At 38.5% G+C, this 18903-nt stretch overlaps 1 protein-coding gene across 3 annotated transcripts in view; it reads right to left on the reverse strand.

Moving 5' to 3' along the window:
• Positions 1 to 444: 444 nt before the first annotated feature.
• ptp4a3b (protein tyrosine phosphatase 4A3b) overlaps positions 445 to 18903 on the reverse strand; it is a 33876-nt gene continuing 15417 nt past the window's right edge. The window contains exons 1-6 of one of the 3 annotated variants that reach the window (XM_055210368.2): positions 15240 to 15465; positions 13945 to 14511; positions 13699 to 13791; positions 6701 to 6831; positions 3406 to 3480; positions 445 to 1841 (exon numbers count right to left, since the gene is read on the reverse strand). In XM_055210368.2, coding sequence (XP_055066343.1) covers positions 1724 to 1841; positions 3406 to 3480; positions 6701 to 6831; positions 13699 to 13791; positions 13945 to 14049 — 522 coding nt within the window. In that variant the 5' untranslated portion in view covers positions 14050 to 14511; positions 15240 to 15465 and the 3' untranslated portion in view covers positions 445 to 1723. Of the gene's footprint in view, positions 1842 to 3405; positions 3481 to 6700; positions 6832 to 13698; positions 13792 to 13944; positions 14512 to 15239; positions 15466 to 18903 lie in introns of those variants that run through there. The other 2 variants (XM_055210369.2, XM_073872244.1) reach the window with 2 other exon arrangements.

An 18903-nucleotide genomic window follows, 5' to 3' on the forward strand; every position in this document is an offset into this window, starting at 1 on the left:
TGCACTAAATGGCTGTGCCGTGGTTGGATAGTGCAGATTAAGGGGCGGTATTATTATAATAAGATCTCCTTATGACATCATAAGGAGAGCCAAATTTCAATGACGTAATTTTTCATGTGCTTGCAGAGAATGGTTTACCAAAACTAAGTTACTGGGTTGATCTTTTACACATTTTGTAGGTTGATAGAAGCACTGGTAACCCAATTATAGCACTTAAACATGAAACAAGTCTGATTTTCATGCCATGGCCCCTTTAAAATAAAATATAGCTAGTCTCTTGCGATTTACTTTTTGGAATTTAGATGAGTAAATTATATTTTAATCGACAAATTGTATATATGATGGTCAATTCTATTTTACTGTATATATAAAATGAAATTGGAATAGCTGTGGTGTTTTTTTGGCCTCACGAGTCTTTCTTTAATGCAAATATACAAAGATACAAACGTTTGGACATTTATTTAATGTTTGCTTCATTGAAATAGACCAATCATATCTGCTTTTAATTTCAGAGGCAGAAAATATGACATTATCTCAGAGTCCTATCCATTAAATATCACACAGATTTCACCAAAGCCAGGCAGATAAATGATACGCTCACTATCTGATGCACATGAGAGTTTGCTTCAGTACCTGACCCATCAGTGACAGATTCATTTACACTTCTTTCTCTATATGACCAGATCTCATTTCATTTCTCATTATATGAACAAGACAAAGATATTTTAACCACACTCTTTAAAAATCATTGATTCTGTCATTCTAAGGTGTCCATATACAACTATGCATGTCAAGTGAAAAACTTGAGCCATCCGTGAGCACAAAAAACACAAATAAATAAAAACGCAACCATTTTCAACAATGCCGTGTACGCAGCAGTGAAGTTCATATGAATGTAGTGTGAGAAATCCCTTGTGGTTGTAATGATAAATTCACACACCGAGTACATATTCTCATAGATATCTCTTAGTCCATTGCTGCATTTCTGGGGCACTACAGTATATCATATCAGATGGATTTTTATGCACAAAGCTATGCTGTAAGGTTTTTGAGCTTCAACATATTCTCAAAAACATAAAACTTGGAAGTCATTTCAAAGTGTGCTATGTGAGCATTGACTCCTGCAGTTTTCTTTGTAAGCAGCCAGTGGTGCAACACTTGAATCCCAGAGCAGAATTATGATACAGTATAAAAAGAGGTTCACACCCTTAAAAAATGGGGCCGACAGAGTGACAAGCATTATGAAACTTCAAAATAACAAACAGAGAGCAAACAGGGTAGACAAGCGGTTCCATACAAAAGCAAGAAAATAACATACAGTGATTTTGTTCTATGACCTCATTGTGGTTGACCCTGCCAGAGCAGCAGGTGGCCGCCCATGATCATCTTTGGACTATGTGCTGCTGGTACAGTGTGATGCCTGGTAGTACAAATGTGTGTGTGAAAATATGCATTGGTGTGTGCACGTGTGTGTTCACGATAAATTGTGAAAACACTTAGGACGAGGGTTTGTGTGTAAAGACAAAATACTAGAGGCTCGTCTTTCACAGCCCTGAGCTGGTAAAGACCCTGTGTAAACGGGTCTCACATTTACAAAAAACGGGGGGTTGAATTCCCCTCCAAAGAAGTAACAGGAGTTCAAATGCACTGGATTGGTAATTTCAGTCTGGTTTAGTCCATGAGTAAAAGGTTCCTTGTGTGGCAGGCTGGTGGTGGGACCGGATCACATTAGGCAGCATTTGCTTTTGTGATTGTGTGGGTCTTTGAAACGCAGTCTCTGTTTGGGGCGGTACTTCTCCAGGTAAGTCAGCTGCTTGCTGTTGATGGCGCCCCGGCGTTTTTGTGGAAATAAATCACATGTAGCCTTCAATCGTAATGTAGTGTATTTTTATTGTTAACAAAAACATTTGTAACAAATTTAAAGGGAAACTCCACTTTTTTGAAAATATGCTCATTTTTCAGCTCCACTAGAGTTAAACATTTGATTCTTACCATTTTGGAATCCATTCAGCTGATCTCCGGGTCTGGCGCTAGCACTTTTAGCATAGCTTAGCACAATCCATTGAAACTGATTAGACCATTAGCATTGCGCTAAAAAATAACCAAAAGTTTCAAAATTTTTCCTATTTAAAACTTGACTCTTCTGTAGCCACATAGTGCACCAGGACTGAAGGAAAACCAAAAGCTGCGATTTTCCAGGCAGATATGGCTAGGAACAATATTCTCATTTTGGCGTAATAATCAAGGACTTTGCTGCTGTAACATGGCTGCATGGGCGCAATGATATTATGGAGCACCTGAAAATAGTCCCCTGCTATCGAAAGTTACTGTGCATTTTGTGTTTGACGCGAATTGGTGGCTGACGCCAGAGTTGAAAAATTTTAACTTTGGCGGAATTTCGCGCCGCGTTAACCAATCAGGAGCCTGCTTGCTGCTGTGGCGGCAGCCTCTCTCGGAGTCACTCATTCAACCTGAAGGAACTTTTGTTATTGTCCGTAAGCAGTTACCCGGAGCTATACGACACACAAGCTCTTATTTCTATAGAGACTAAATAGGACCTCGCTTGGAAGAGTGTCAGTGAGGACATTGGGCAACCTGGTAAGTTGTAAGCACATTTGACTTTTGAGTCATGTGATGTTTTTAGACCCGCAAAGTTTATTTTCCCCCTATAGTAAAGTTATCAAATACAAACCGTTAACTCTCTCGATAAATGCACAATCAACATCAGTCATCTTGCAAACAGACAACCGCATAGCACTTGCCCCTCCTACAAGAAGCGGATTTTGCCTACGACTCAAATGCTTGCTTTTTCAGCATTAATACATGATGTTACCACAGAAAAGGTCAAGTCCTAAATAGGAAAAATACCGAAACTCTTTAATTATTTTTAGGCGCAATGCGAATGGACCAATCAGATTCAAAGGATTATACCAAGCTATGCCAAAAGTGCCAGCATCAGAGCCGGAGATCGGCTGAATTGATTCCAAAACTGTAAAAATCTAATATTTAACTGTAGTGGAGCTATAAAACGAGCATATTTTCCAACAAAAGTGGAGTGTCCCTTTAAACCATAAAGAGATTCACCAGTCATCTGTAAGACATTGCATTGTGGGTAAAGGCTATATAAACTATACATATTGCACAGTGCAAACAGTCTGAATCATCTCTCGACTGCATAATTTGTTGGAATGAGTTTGTTCTGCATAATTAGATTTGATGTGTTACTGCTGCATATTTTCTGTGATGTATCGTTGCTGCATAATTTGATGTAATGTGCTAATGTTGCATAATTTGTTATAACACATTTATTGTGATGCGCTAGTACTGTACATCTAAATTTAACGACATGTTTTTTGCTGTTGTTGGCATACTGTTTATAATGTAATGTTTGTAATGTATACTCACTGTCTGATAAACTGAATGGCATCCTCGTATTTCATTCCACTCTCTATAAGTGCCAAAGCCACCAGCACAGGAGCCCTGTAACGTATACACACTGAGTTTAATACCAAGAAATGTCATTTACACAAACAGCCACTGTGTGCTGCCCTGTACCAATAGCCATTTCTAAGAAAAAGACTTCTTTGAAACCAAGAGCACTGCATGTGAGAGAACAGGTTTTCACGTTTTGGTCATTTTCTGGGGTAAGGCACATTTTCACAAGACATCACAAACATATTTTTATACACATTAGCCTTAAATGAAGAGTTTTAAAACATGAAACCCGTTGTTCCAAACTGGCTTGATTTCTTCCATAAAACACAAGAGAAGTATAACAAAATGTCCTAGTTACTCTTCTATATGCGATCAAAGTAAATAGGGATCTGGATAAAATAACAGAAAAGCATAATAAAAGTAGCCCATACATCTTGTGTACTGTATTAAAAGTCATTTAAAGCCATATTACGGGCTTTGTGTGACAAACAGACGTTGTTGTCTTCTGATGTTTGCAGCCATTACAATACTGTGCCAGCCCAGATTCCCATTTATTTTCATTATGGGAAAGACAGGCCAGTACATTAGCAAAATTTCTTGTCAAGATTATGCAGGTGCGTAACAACGAGGACAAGTACATTTAATTTTGGGTAAACTTTTCCATTTATAGTGCAATACATTTATTTCTGTCATTGCAATACCATTTCACTTGCAAAACTATGTAAACACATAAACGTAATATCAGATTTGCATAAATAGAATGAATTTAAATTTGAAGAGCGTGTCACTTCCTGAAACACAATTTGCATTTGGGGTACTGACAGGTACTTTCAAGTATCCACTCAATGTACCCCTTTCCAATGCATAATAAAACAAACTCAGTCTACTAAAGCAAACATTGGCTCGCAGTCAAAAACTGCCGAGGGCTCCCGCAGGACCAGCAACCTACGTCAGAGAGTTGGTGCTTAACTTGCTAGCAAAAGCAGTCGGAGGTCAAAGTGTGAGGTTGGTAGGCAGGGTAAACCAGAGTGCCGTTATCACTCCTGCATTTGACCGCCTGGCGCTACGGCTTGCAGTTTAATTAAGGTCTGTGTGTATTTTGTCAACCGGCCAGATAGGAGTTTCTACACCGGGATCCTCCACTAAGAGTCATTATGGGGAACACACAGAGGAGCAATTACGAGAGCCGCTTATCCTCCGCTTCCTGTTTCGTCTTTGGACGTCAACCTTTGTGCCTCGAATAATAAACTTCAATCAATAGTGTGTGCATGTGAAGAGTTGGTTTTGGCGCGCGGTTTCAGGCGAGGCAAATGAGTTTGACCTAAAGGGAACACTGGCCTGTCACCGGGGGGTTTTGGGGTAAAGCAAAAAAAAGGATGAGAAACCAAATGTAAACAGTAAAAATCAAAAGGCACACTAAAACATCCCAGCTTGAAGCTCTGGCAGAGACACCGCACAAATGATTCTTCATTGCATACTGATGGGGAAAAGAGCAACGGATCCTGGGAAGAACTGTTTAATGGGCTTAATATGTTTGAGAATATTTTTTAAATGAGTAAAGCTGAGCCCCATATCTGACCCTTCAAATGCTGATGAGCATTTGCACGTCTACATGTTCTAAACAGCACCAGGAAAACAAATGCCTGCGCAGAACCTCCTCCTGAAAAATTTCATAGATTCACAAATTCCTACCAAATCTGTACAGCTGTCAATCATAAAAAAATCTTGCAGAGAATTCCAAAAGTTCCTTAATTATCAAAAAAAGCACATGGAACAACCGTAGTTATATTTCCATTGCAGATTTGCGCAAACTTTAGCGTTATTTTCTATTGCGAAATTACACCGTTTCCATTAACCGATCGACTGATGTTGGTAAGTTTACGAATATCCCATCCACCGCACTAGGGGAAGTAAGATTATTATACATACAATAATGCCAAAGAAAGCCCCTTATACTTAGGAGCGGCAATGTATAGGTGTTTCTTGGTGGTAATAGTACATTATTTTAAATCAAAAGAGATGTAGGAGTGTCATCCATTATTGGCAAGGAAAGCCTCTAACAGGGTTCCCACACCTTAGTTAACTTTAAATTCAAGGACCTTTCAAGGACTTTCCAGGTCCTATACCCTCAAATTCAAGGAATAAATGTGGGGACACATTTCAAGTGAGAGCAAGATTACATCGTGTAACCTTTAAAGATACATTGTTACAGTTCCCTTTTGAGGGAACTCACGCTGTGTCACTGTGGTGATACTTTGGGCACGCCTCCAGGGGTAAGTGCGTCTGAATGTGTATATCAAATACAACCAATAGTGAGGCTTAACGACAAAGACAGGGTGACGTGGGAGCCAGGAAGTATATCGCTATCTGAAATATTGCCAAAGACGGGGTTACAGGGATGCAGGAAGTATGGCAAGGGAGACACAGCGTCTTGTTCCCTTCTCAGGGAACAACAGTTACATACGTAACCCGAGCCGTTTTCATGTGTCAAACACAACTATGCCAAAAATTTGCATTCGCATACAGAAGATATAACCTTTTAAAGCAAACAGTTTAGCACGTGTGCTCAAAAAGTCTAGAATTTTTATGATACTGTCCTACACTACACAGGGAATAATATGGATTTTTCCAGAAAACTTCGTGCATAAAATAAATTCAAGTACTTTCAATGACCTGTATCTATGTATATATTTTTTTAAAACTTCCTAGGGCCTTGAATTTCCCCCTCCAGATTCACAAACTTTCAAGGACCTATGGGAACCCTGCTCTTATACTTGGGAACAGACACATACTGAGGTGTGTTTAGGAGGTTTTAGTGCACCAGGTGACCTGAAAAAGCAAATAAACAGTTTCCAATGCAGTTTTGCAAAATACACCTTTAATGAATTGCCTGAAATAAACACCTCATGCGAGTGTAAAAACTTTTTAGGAGAGAATTTATAGAGTACTGTAAACAGCTTACGGCTATAGTTTGCAGTAAGCAACACGTCTGAAACAGCAGAATGATGTAATGTTATGTCATGCTGCTCTTGCCAGCTCTACTTTTATTTATTTTTATTATGCACCTGTCTTCTGTCTTGCATTGTCTTTTGTCTGGCACTGTTTGCACACATCCACTTTATGTGGGTAGGTTAAACTACTTTTGTCATACAGTGTTTGTATGTAGCACCATGGTCTTGGAGAAACGTTGTCTCAAATTCACTTTGTCCCACACTGCTATATATGCTTGAAATGACAATAAAGTTTCTTGATTTCATTAACTTACCGGCCAAGTCCAGCCACACAGTGAACAGCCACACAGCAGCCTGGATCCTCGCAGAACTTATTTTTCAGTAGACTGAGCCAGTCGTCCACAATTTTAGTAGGAGGAGGAGCACCATCATCAAAAGGCCAGTCCTGTGCGAAAAAACACAAGATTGCGTTCACATCTATAAGTGTCTGTAATGATAGGGAGACGCAAAGAAAGACAAAACTAAACTGGCACAGGAAAGAAAACAGTTCATAGGAAACAATTAATTCCAATCATCCCCAGCAGGTGGTGCTCTATAGCACTTTAAAACTGAACATCATCTCTGGTGTCTCAGAGCGCCTGTGAAACCCTTTGATGCTTCCTGTGTGATTTTCACAAGTTCTGCAAACGCAAAAACGGCACGTCCACTCGTCCTGTCAAGTCCGTCGGTTCAATCGGATCTGTCACGAACAGCTCAATTCAGCACCATGTGCAAGAGCTGAATCATCACAAATGTTGTCCGATTGAGTAACAGAGCAAACACGGGCATGACCACAAAATATGTTGTGTTCAAAGACCCCTTATATCAAAGTCTTCGAGTGTTTGACTTTTACATTTCTCATACTCCTTCTATTTTAGTCAGCTGTTGTGTGTTGAAAGCCATTTAAAGGCTCGACCAATCACATTTTTTGCTTAAAGGATTAGTCCATTTTCTTAAAAAAAATCCAGATAATTTACTCACCACCATGTCATCCAAAATGTTGATGTCTTTCTTTATTCAGTCGAGAAGAAATTTTGTTTTTTGAGGAAAACATTCTAGGATTTTTTTCATTTTAATGGACTTTAATGGACCCCAACACGTAACAGTTTTAATGCAGTATAAAATTGCAGTTTCAAAGGACTCTAAACGATCCCAAACGAGGCATTAGGGTCTTATCTAGCGAAAAATAAAAATATGCACTTTTAAACCACAACTTCTCGTCTTCCTTCGTTCGTGTGATGCGCCAGCGCGACCTCACGTAATACGTCATCACATCAAGAGGTCATGGATGACATATGCGAAACTGCGCCCCAGCGTTTACAAGTGTGGAGAATGAGGACCGTTCTGACTTTTTGTATGTCGAATGATATTAATTAATGTCTTTGTGTCATTTTATTGTTTAAAATGGTCCGCAAATGTGTGTTATATATATGTAACACATGACCTTTCCACATCATTACGCAATTATACAAACGGAGAAAGATGAGAAGTTGTGGCTTAAAAGTGCATATTTTTTATTTTCCAAAAATGACACTCGTTTCACTAGATAAGACCCTTATGCCTCGTTTGGGATCGTTTAGAGTCCTTTGAAACTGCAATTTTAAACTGCATTAAAACTGTTAAGTGTTGGGGTCCATTAAAGTCCATTAAAATGAGAAAACTCCTGGAATGTTTTTCTCAAAAAACAATTTCTTCTCAACTGAACAAAGACGACATCAACATTTTGGACGACATGATGGTAAGTAAATTATCTGGAATTTTTTCTTTTTTTTGAAAATGGACCAATCCTTTAATTGAACAGTCCAGTATTATGATAGATGCATCAACAGATCTAACTTTAGGAGGGAAGCATAAACACATCTGGTCTCACACACAGGCCAATATTTAAGCTATTTTTCTCTCACGAGTGGCTTTTCATGGTAGAATGAAACTAATTTATGCTTTAGAAACATATGTGTTGAAATACATTGAAAACAGACTGATTTGAAATGCATCCTCGAAAAGGAACACATACAGAGAAGCAAGTTTCTAATGGGGGCTGTCTATGAGAATCTCCGGGTTTAAAATAACATTTTAATCCACTAAGAAGTTAATAGGCCCCTCCTAGTCTAGTATGTCAACAGTAGGCTATTAATTCCAAGAGGCCATTCCAAGATGGAAGGGCTCTGTACTCTTGCCAGGGCACACCGACTCCAGAACCAGCACCGTGGGACTAATTGTGGAATATGCATCAGCATTTTCCTTGAATCACATACCTGCTATTTCTCCAGCAACAAGACCCTCTGCTTACAAAAGCAGAGTCTGAGGCACCTGTTATCTGCCAGCAAACGCTTCCCTTTTCTTTGGTTTTAAAACTTTAATAGAGTATGAGATACTATCACGTGCCATCTCACTTAAAAGGGGGAGGACACCCAAAAATGAAAATTCTGTCATCATTTACTCACGCTCAAGTTCCAAATCTGTATACATTTCTTGAACACAAAGGAGTAATGTCTAATCGAAACAGTTTTGGGGCACCATTGACTTCTGTTTTATGTTTTTCCAAATGGCGCTCCTGTTTACTGCTTGATTACAAATATCTTCCTTTGTGTTCAGCAAAACAAAGACATTTATACAGGTTTGGAATAACTTGAGGGCGAGTAAAAGATTACAGAATTTTAATTTTTTCACATGAAAATGAAACATGAGGTATTTCAGTTTTGGCTTGTTTTAAACAGACTTTATGGATTGTTCAGCTGAAGCTTGCCACGGTTTAAAACAGCAGATGAAATGCACAAATCCACAAATTAATCACACATTGAAACGCAATTTCACTTTCTATCATCGGCTTGTTGCAACTCCACTGAACCGTTGAAGCACTGACACAATGTGTAAAAATGGGAAGGGTGAGATTTTTAATCCATCTGGAGTTGATTGAAATGAGGAGGAAATCCCATTCCACGTTTCGCACCCCTGCAAAGTCATTACCTCATCTCTGCTTATGGAGAGCAGAAGTGATCCGTTTATATAACAAAAAAACACAGAGTAAACAGAAAGAGAGAGCAAAGAGCAAAGAAAAGTCAATTCTACAAAAACTACAAGTAAACCATTGGTAGTTTGACTTCCATGAAGAGTGTCAACATTGCTGTTTGTTTGAGTGGTCTGATATATTAACTCGTAGTTCAGCCAATGCTGGGGGCCTTGGGGCGGGACTACCTGTTTAAGCAAACAATGGCAGACAAGGGCACTTCATTTTAAAGGAATAGTTGACTCAATAATGAAAATTCTGACATCATTTACAGGCCAACTTTTCATTTGGTGTTCACCGAAGGAGGAAAGTCATACAGGTTTGTAACAACATGAGGGTGAGGTAACTAAATGTTTATTTCTGGATGAACTCACCCTTTACACCAGAGAGTTCTGCGGTCTCCATTGAGTGCAATTAAAATGACTCTCTTGTTTTGGAGGAATATCTATGGACATTTTAACTAAATTAAAAACATGAAATCGTGTCTAGCCGAGCATGAACAAGCTGCATTTTCTTGATGGAAAGCTATAAAAAAATTATTTTGACAGAGACATGGAGGTGTTTCATCTGACTTCTAATGAAGTCACATAATAGCAGTGTTTCAAACAGGTTCTGTATTTTAGGATTCTTTGTAACATGTCTTTCTCTTGAAAGTGAGTGTTGCCCCGAGGAGGAAGTTAATTTAATCGTGTGTCTGTTATGCTTCCAATGCACTTCTAAAGGTAAAGCCCGGGATGCACCAGCATACCAAATAAACCTATACTGAATTTTTCAATCTGGGAGGCTTGGACATTTCTTGAATTCCTTGTCACGGACATATTTATTTCAAAGTCCAATCAAGTAAAAAAGACGTTTTATTTAGATAAATTGAATAAAGGATATTAGGGTGTATAAGTATTAAAGGGACACTCCACTTTTTTAAAAAAAGCTCATTTTCCAGCTTAGAGTTAAAGGAATAGTCTACTCATTTTCAATATTAAACTATGTTATTACCTTAACTAAGAATTGTTGATACATCCCTCTATCATCTGTCTGCGTGCACGTAAGCGCTGAAGCGCGCTGCGACACTTCGATAGCATTTAGCTTAGCCCCATTCATTCAATGGTACCATTTAGAGATAAAGTTAGAAGTGACCAAACACATCAACGTTTTTCCTATTTAAGACGAGTAGTTATACGAGCAAGTTTGGTGGTACAAAATAAAACGTAGCGCTTTTCTAAGCGGATTTAAAAGAGGAACTACATTTTATGGCGTAATAGCACTTTTGGGAGTACTTCGACTCGCCTGAAAAGTCCGCTCACCTTCTCCCTCTCATAATGGGAGAGGGAGGGTGTTACTGCACCGAGTCGAAGTACTCCCAAAAGTGCTATTACGTCATAAAATATAGTTCCTCTTTTAAATCCGCTTAGAAAAGCGCTACGTTTTATTTTGTACCACCAAACTTGCTCGTATAACTACTCGTCTTAAATAGGAAAAACGTTGATGTGTTTGGTCACTTCTAACTTTAACTCTGAATGGTACCATTGAATGAATGGGGCTAAGCTAAATGCTATCGAAGTGTCGCAGCGCGCTCCAGCGCTTAAGTGCACGCACACAGATGATAGAGGGATGTATCAACAATTCTTAGTTAAGGTAATAACATATTTTAATATTGAAAATGAGTAGACTATTCCTTTAAACATTTGATTTTTACGATTTTGAAATCATTCAGCCGATCTCCGGGTCTGGCTGTATCACTTTTAGCATAGCTTAGCACAATCCATTGAATCTGATTAGACCATTTAGCAATGCAGGTGGCGCAATGATATTACGCAGCATCCAAAAATAGTCCCCTTAGTATCTTTCAATAGCAGGGGACTATTTTCGGACACTGTGTAATATCATTGCGCCTCCTGCAGCCATGTTACGGCAGCAAAGTCCTTGATTATTATGCCAGAATGAGATTATAGTTCCTAACCATATCTGCCTAGAAAATCACAACTTTTAATTTTCTGTCGGTCTTAGAACACGATGTAACTACAGAAGAGTCAAGTTTTAAATAGGAAAAATATCAAAACTCTTTGGTTATTTTTGAGCGTGATGTTAAATGGTCTAATCAGATTCAATGGATTATGCTAAGCTATGCTAAAAGTGCTAGCACCAGACCCGGAGATCAGCTGAATGGATTCCAAAACAGTAAACATCAAATGTTTAACTCTAGGGGAGCTGGAAAATGAGCCTATTTTCAAAAAAAGTGAAGTGTCCCTTTAATAAGAAGCCCAGAGAGAGAGAAAGAAAGACAAATCTCCCTTCCTGCTGCCATGGTAATGGGAACTGTTGACAAGTCAAATTGAAAATGCACGTGGATGCTGGAGTCTAGCATTACAAAAACGAGTTAAAGGCTGAGAGAGACAGATCTAATATCAAGTTCAGATGCCTGCAGTTCTCATCTGAATTCCGTTTGAGCACCCGAGAGAAAAAACAACCTCATCTTAGTTGATTTAACTTCATTATCACATGACTCATTTCATTTCATCATCACATGACTCATTTCAATTTCATTTGTCAAAATTAAATAAAGCTGAATGAACTGTGTAGTTGTGATCTGTTTTGACCAAAACAAGCCTCCCCATATAAGATCAGGTGGTTGTTGTATAAATCCACTTGATTATAGCAGCATCACCACCGCAGTATATCAGAAGTGTTAATTAAAAAAAAACAAGTGTCATGGTGTGACACAGCAAGGAAAACGCCCAGGATTATTACATTCAGAATACAGAGCGAGTGTATGTAGTAGGGGTGTAAATCGGACAGTTCATTAGAATATCGATTTTCTCCGCCAGTAATGTGATTTTTGCCGATACATCAAACACTTCTTCGACGCGATTGCGATTCAATGGATTTATTGATATTTTTGTATTACGTGCTTGGTTAAGCAGTTACATTTTTACTTACAAATGCAAACAAAATATTTGACATTAACATTTAATTAAACTTTTTGAATATGGCACAACCTCTGTCCCAATTGGAACATTCAGAACAACAAATTAACAAAAAGACTCTTTTATTAAATAAATAAAAAAAATAAATGAATAATTAGGGGCAAAATGTCACATCAAATCAAACTTATGATGGCAACAGTCAAAGTCATTTAAAATGCAAATTAGTTGATCTCTGCACTAAATGGCAGTGCAGTGGTTGGATAGTACAAATTAAGGAGTGGTATTATCCCCTTCTGACATCACAAGGGGAGCCAAATTTCAATGACCTATTTATTCACATGGTTACAGAGAATCCTTAACCAAAACCAAGTTAGTGGGTTAATCGTTTTTCAAATTTTCTAGGTTGATAGAAGCACTAGGGACCCAATTATAGCACTTAAACATGGAAAAGTTAGATTTTCATGATATGTGCCCTTTAAGAATTTGATCTGTCACACAACATCAGATATAACAATCAAACAAGTTATGCAGTGGTCTCTTTTGAGATTTAAAAAAAAACTGATGGACATGAGAGAGGACAATGCGTGTTGCATGGACAATATCACCTGCAGTGCTAAACACACACTTGTCTTCTGTCTCTTTCGCTGTGTTTTCGCAGCTACAACTGCTTTGTTGCTGCATCGCATTCACTTGGTGATGCTAGCAGATGGAAATACACAAAAATGCATGCTTTGGCGGAAATGCGTAGATGGACCTAATGTAAAGGAATGAGGACATGGAGAGTGTCAAAATAAAGGCGCTTCAAATCGATTTTTTATGTGTGGCATCGAATCATTTGAAATAAAATTGATGTATCGATCCATATCAATGTATTGTTACACCCCTAGTGTGTAGTCAGTATGTAAATTTGTTTATCTTATCATCCTTTTTTTTGCTAATGATAGTGAAAAAAACATTAAATTTACTATAGGTCACTACACCAGTGCTGGCATTGTTTGTATTTACATTGCAAAACCATTATAAAGTTTTTTTTACCAAGAGCAGTCTATGGGGTACTTTCCCAGACAGGGTTTAGATTAATCCAATCTATATTAGGAAATGTACATAGTTTTTACAAACACACCTTACAAAAAACAATACTGGTGTGCAAAAATGCATTTTAATATGAGACAAGAATAAGCCCTGTGCAGGAAACCGCCCCCTATATGTTTTACCCAACACTAGTTAACTTGTTTCAAAACAGAAAAGTGAAAGGACTTTAAAGGGACAGCGCTGATTTGGAAAACACGATACACATTCATACTCATTTACAGTATGGCACAGAAATAAACACGGTATATCTTACCATGACTGTAATTCCATCCTTTTCCAGTGGTGTCTTATCATAGGTTATTTCACACACGCGCACCACTGTTGTTGCCCCATAGTTCTTCAAATCCTGAATTTATTCATAAACAAAGCAGAACAGACAATTCTTAGTTAAATGAATAAATGTTTTAAATTCTTGGTTGCTCCTTTAGTTACTCTTTTAAAGCCAAATGTTTAGTATATTACTTTCATGTCTACGTTGTATGTTTTAAAGGTCTCTTACCTCTATGAAGCTATTTAATGTTGCATTGGTGGGGTTGTGCGTGATCAAGAAGCGCATGTTTTTGTAGCAGACCTCAACGGGAGCCGGACGGTTCATCCTGACCATGCTAGTGTCCCTCCAACTTTATAGAAAATACGAATCCACAGAGCTCCACTCACCGTCCTGCACTTGATCTGGCCTACAGAGCAGTTCTACACAGATGCAGGATCCTGTGCTTTAACTCACTACTTATCAGTATATAAAAATGAAAGCTGCCCGGTTTGAAGGCTACAACAGACTTCCTCTTCCTCTTGTTAGGGGTACTCTGACGGGCAAGTAGACGGGTGGAACAGCGTCCGGTAGCCAAATGCCAGGTGTCGTGATACCAATTAACCCATTTGGTGCGCGGCGAGGGGGTCATTCAGAAATACCAGCAAGAAAAGGGCAGGCAAGGCGTTTCTCTGGACATTCAGAGGCAGATTCAGGTGCATCCACCCCAGTTCAAGCGTTGCGATGTTGGGCGTGGCAGTAATCACCGCTGCCCTGCCGGAACTCCATTAACAGACAAGATGCTGGATGAGAAACCTGCTAAATATGAAACAAGAGAAAGATGTTAATTCATTAAAACATATATTATATATTATAATCTTTACTGGCAGCTGGATGGAGTTCCTTAAAAAAAAACTACAACTTTACAAGTCTAAACACAATGGCAAAGCTTGCAAAATAAAAAAAATTATATATTTGAAGTATGCAAACACACACATTTTAGTAATAGATACTATATAATTGCTTTTGAAACTTATCATTGTAAATTTTGATGTATACTACAGTATTTACCACAGTTAATAAATGCACTATAGCCTAGTTATTATCACCACAGAATATTCTAGTAATTACTCTTCATTAAAGTATACTACGGCTTACTATAGCCATTACCAACGTATAGTACTTCCTTTTTATTTGGATGCATATATTTACACATCCATAGCCTATATATAGCAGCGGGAGTGGTCACATGACACAAGCTCATAAATACAGACTTTATAAACAGCGGAGACTTTGACAGCGCAATGAAAAACTTGTCAAACAACATGACAGCTTAAAAAGTACGTTTACAAACAGAACAACCATTAAAACCACAAAACCTAATGCTTCATAGACATTTACAACAAATAATTCCAATATTTAGGTCCAGGTGCTAGCAAGAAAGCGTGAAGTTTAAAAGCAACAAGTTACACAATCATGTCTGAGAAAGGTGCCAGTGCGGTTTTGTCTCATCTTGCCCCTCACCTCGTGAGAGTTGCCTCTCTTACCTTGGTGACAGGCTGAGGAGTATCGCTCGGGATTAAGCCGAGGGCTCCGGATGGGATAGTGAAGAGTAAACAGCCGGGGTCCGTAATAAGCGTCTCTGCTGTAAACCAGTCGAGGCTGCTTTGGTTTGCCATATGACAGTGACAGCACACTCCGCTAATGTCACAAACAAACGCACTCGTAATGCTCTTAGGAGTGGAGACCAGCCCACCCCTCCATCTCTCTCTCTCTCTCTCACTTTCTCTCTATCCGGACATAAAAATAGCACGGCCAATGAACTTAAAAGGTATCCCCACGTACGCACATGCCTCGTTTATGTTTTTAATGGTTGATTGAGATATTACAGGCACTTTTTCTCGCATAGTAACAGGAATGAATAGAAACCACTCTCGTAAAGTTATCACAGGCTGACTGGGTGATTTAAAAGCACGTAGTTAAAAACATTTCCCTAACACGACAGAGGGAAGTTAAGATATGTAAATGTCATGTACGTGTAACTCAAACATGACAAACCTGTGGCATCTGGAGTCTCATTGGATAACTTTGTCTGTGTGAACAGAACAAACCATTAATCAAAGTGACAGCCTGCAGAGTAAACCCTGTAACTGCTTTCTCAAACTAACCAGATGGGATTTGCCTCATAATATTTATAAAGCCGAGATCAAATTGAAACTGTATTTCTAAATAAGATAACGCATTTACTCAAATGTAGCATCACCGTTACTCAAAAGTACGATGAAATGAATGATTCATTCTTAAAGTTGACATTAAATCAGAAATTTTTATGAATGTGTTCACCTTAAGGAGTCCTCTGAAATACTGACAATATCTCCACTTCTGCCAATTCAGATCAACGATTTCTACGATGGCATTCTGCACTTCTGCTTCTCATCAGATTCCAGGCTATAAGGTAAACTAAACGCTATTGGCCATTTTAAAAAGTAGAGAAGGTACTGAATATGTCCCACCATAACTTATTGTTTTTAGTGGAAATTACACCAACTCACTTAACAAAACTGCACATTTTAAAGGGGTGGTTCAATGGTATTTCATGCATTCTGACTTATTAACACAGTTATAGAGTTGTTTCCTCATGCTAAATGTAGGCAAAGTGTCAAAAAAGCAGTTGGGCGTGTTACAGAGTATTTCTGTGCCGAATGCACTTCGCCAGGATTCATACAAGTTTCGGAAAGTTTTTTTTCGATTACAGGTCCAGCTGACGTTTCAGGGGTTTCTATACGTATCACTTCTTTATATGGGCACTTCCCCCGGAAAACCCTGCCCACCCGTCAATCAGCGGGAGAAGCTAGAACTTGCAAACATCTTATCACGCGACTCAGCTTTGTTGAATTTCAAAACTCAACAATGGCACGAAAGAAGAAGTGTGTTTTTGGATGTAAGGAGAAGAAAGTCAGCTTATGGAAACAATAGATATAGTTTATTATCCAAGGTAGCAGCGGAGTTTTGCGTGTGTGTTTGATGCGCTGGATTTTCCCAACCGGGTCATGACGAGTTGCACGCGGTAAGTAGGGCTGCGTCCGAAACCGCATACTGTATAGTGGGTACTGAATTAGATGAAGTACCTACTTACTTGGCATTAAAACAGTAGGTACTGTATAGTATGAATCCTGGTAGTATGAATGAGATTCGGACGTACTACATCCGCCATGTTGCTACATCACGTGATATACGTCGTCATCACGTCATGTCATTTCAGCGCGAAAACAACCGCATGCCTCGTCTTCTTCGTTGGATAACTCCTCTCCCGGGGCATCATGGGATAGTGAAGCGTCCATCGTATGCACACTGCAAAATCTAGCCGGAAGTAGTTGGTCATCCGGGTACTTTTCGCATACTGTTTTTCGAATACTATGTATTCGGACATACTACTCGCCTCGCCTACTGCTTTTCGCGTACTATATAGTAAGTAGTAGGCTGTTTCGGACGCAGCATAGGACTTCTGTCTTATGTTGGAAATAGGCGTGTGCATATTATATAAATGACATGAACATGTAGTGAATCATAAGTTAAACAGTGTTGTATAGTGCTGCATGACTCGTACTCGCTTCTCCCGTGCTATAACTCCTTCTTCGTTTTTTCGTACGTTATCGGAAAGATTCGGTAAAGCTAATCTTTCTTTTATAAAACTGATTAAACTAAAGACTCTTCAGAGATAAAAAAGATTTAATACTACTCTATAGGTACTCCAGATTAACATCAGAAATGCAGAAACATTGTGTGTTACGTGAGCTTTAAGGCACTTCAGTGGGATTTTAAAGAAAAGATTTATCCCAAAATAAATGTATTCTAAAGTCATTATTTACCTGACCCCATGTCTTTATAATCTATATGCAAACAGTTTTTTAATGTCAAATGTCAAACAATCTTTATGCAGAGCTGTGTGACGGTAATTGAAAAAAATATTATTTTAGCATACACATACAGGTTATACATAATAAATGTTCAGTAAAAGTAAACACTTTCCTTAAAGGCAGGGTATCTCATTTGATCCAGAAACATTTTTAGTTATGCTGGTTAAAAGTATCCTCACATCCTGATAGCAATCACTATGTTAAGTTGTTTAAATGTATTTGTAGAAATTTATGTCATCTGTGAAAGGCGTAGGACCAAAAAATGTTCAACCAATCATAGATCTCGGTCCGAACGGACGTTGCCTTTTTTGTCCCTCATCCGTAAGCGTAATTTGAATGCCACTGCGCAGCTTCTTTACACAGACACCATATTGGCGCGTTCATGTGCGCTCACCTCCCGTCTGTAAACAGAGGGAGAATGGCAAACTTTCCTGAATTGACAAACTGCACAGGAGCCACAAAACAAAAGACATCTCTTAAAACAACAACAGCAAAACTGCCTGGATCAGCAAAGAGCAAAAACCCAAATGAACATCGGTAACTTTACTGCTTTACCACGAGATGCAAACAGCTGCAGGAGGCAAAGGATCTGAAAGGGTTGTTGCACTGTTTATTTTGGTAAGGTAGGTACGTGATATGTTTGTATTGAGATAAATTCAGATATTCTACTTTGATGAAACATTGTGTTGCTTATGAAATTTGTGTTCGTTTACGGATTAGCGTAACAATATAGTTACTACGTCTACACAACTGTAAGTGTGCTTTAACTAATTCTGATGTAAAACAGTTGTTTTTGTTGGTTATTTTGGTAATGTTATTCACTTTGTACTGCAAAGTTTTCTTACTGGTGAATGAGACATGTGATGTGACCGTATGATCTATGTGTGTTCATGTGTATTGAAAGTGGCGTTACTTTGGATGGTGGAACCGTGATTTCATTGCTAGTCGGCTACCGTTAGCACTTTTCAAAATGTGATACCCTACCTTTAAATATATAGTGTCTCACTATACTCGGAAAATGCATGCCTGTCGGCAATTTAAATACGAAGTGACAAACAAACTAAATGTTTACATTTACACTTATTCATTTAGCATACACGTATCCAAAGTGATTTACAAAAGAAAGAGTATTCAAAATTTTGTCTGAAGTAATACATTTAAATATGTTAATGAGGTTATCATTCTCATACCTAAACCATGCAAACTATTCCATACTAACACCCAAACAGATCAGAAAAACAAAATCACCAGCTACCCCTTTAGTCGCCCTGCTATTCTTGTTGAGGGCTTAGCA

Source organism: Misgurnus anguillicaudatus, chromosome 10, assembly GCF_027580225.2.
Source record: "Misgurnus anguillicaudatus chromosome 10, ASM2758022v2, whole genome shotgun sequence".
Lineage (NCBI taxonomy): Eukaryota > Metazoa > Chordata > Actinopteri > Cypriniformes > Cobitidae > Misgurnus > Misgurnus anguillicaudatus.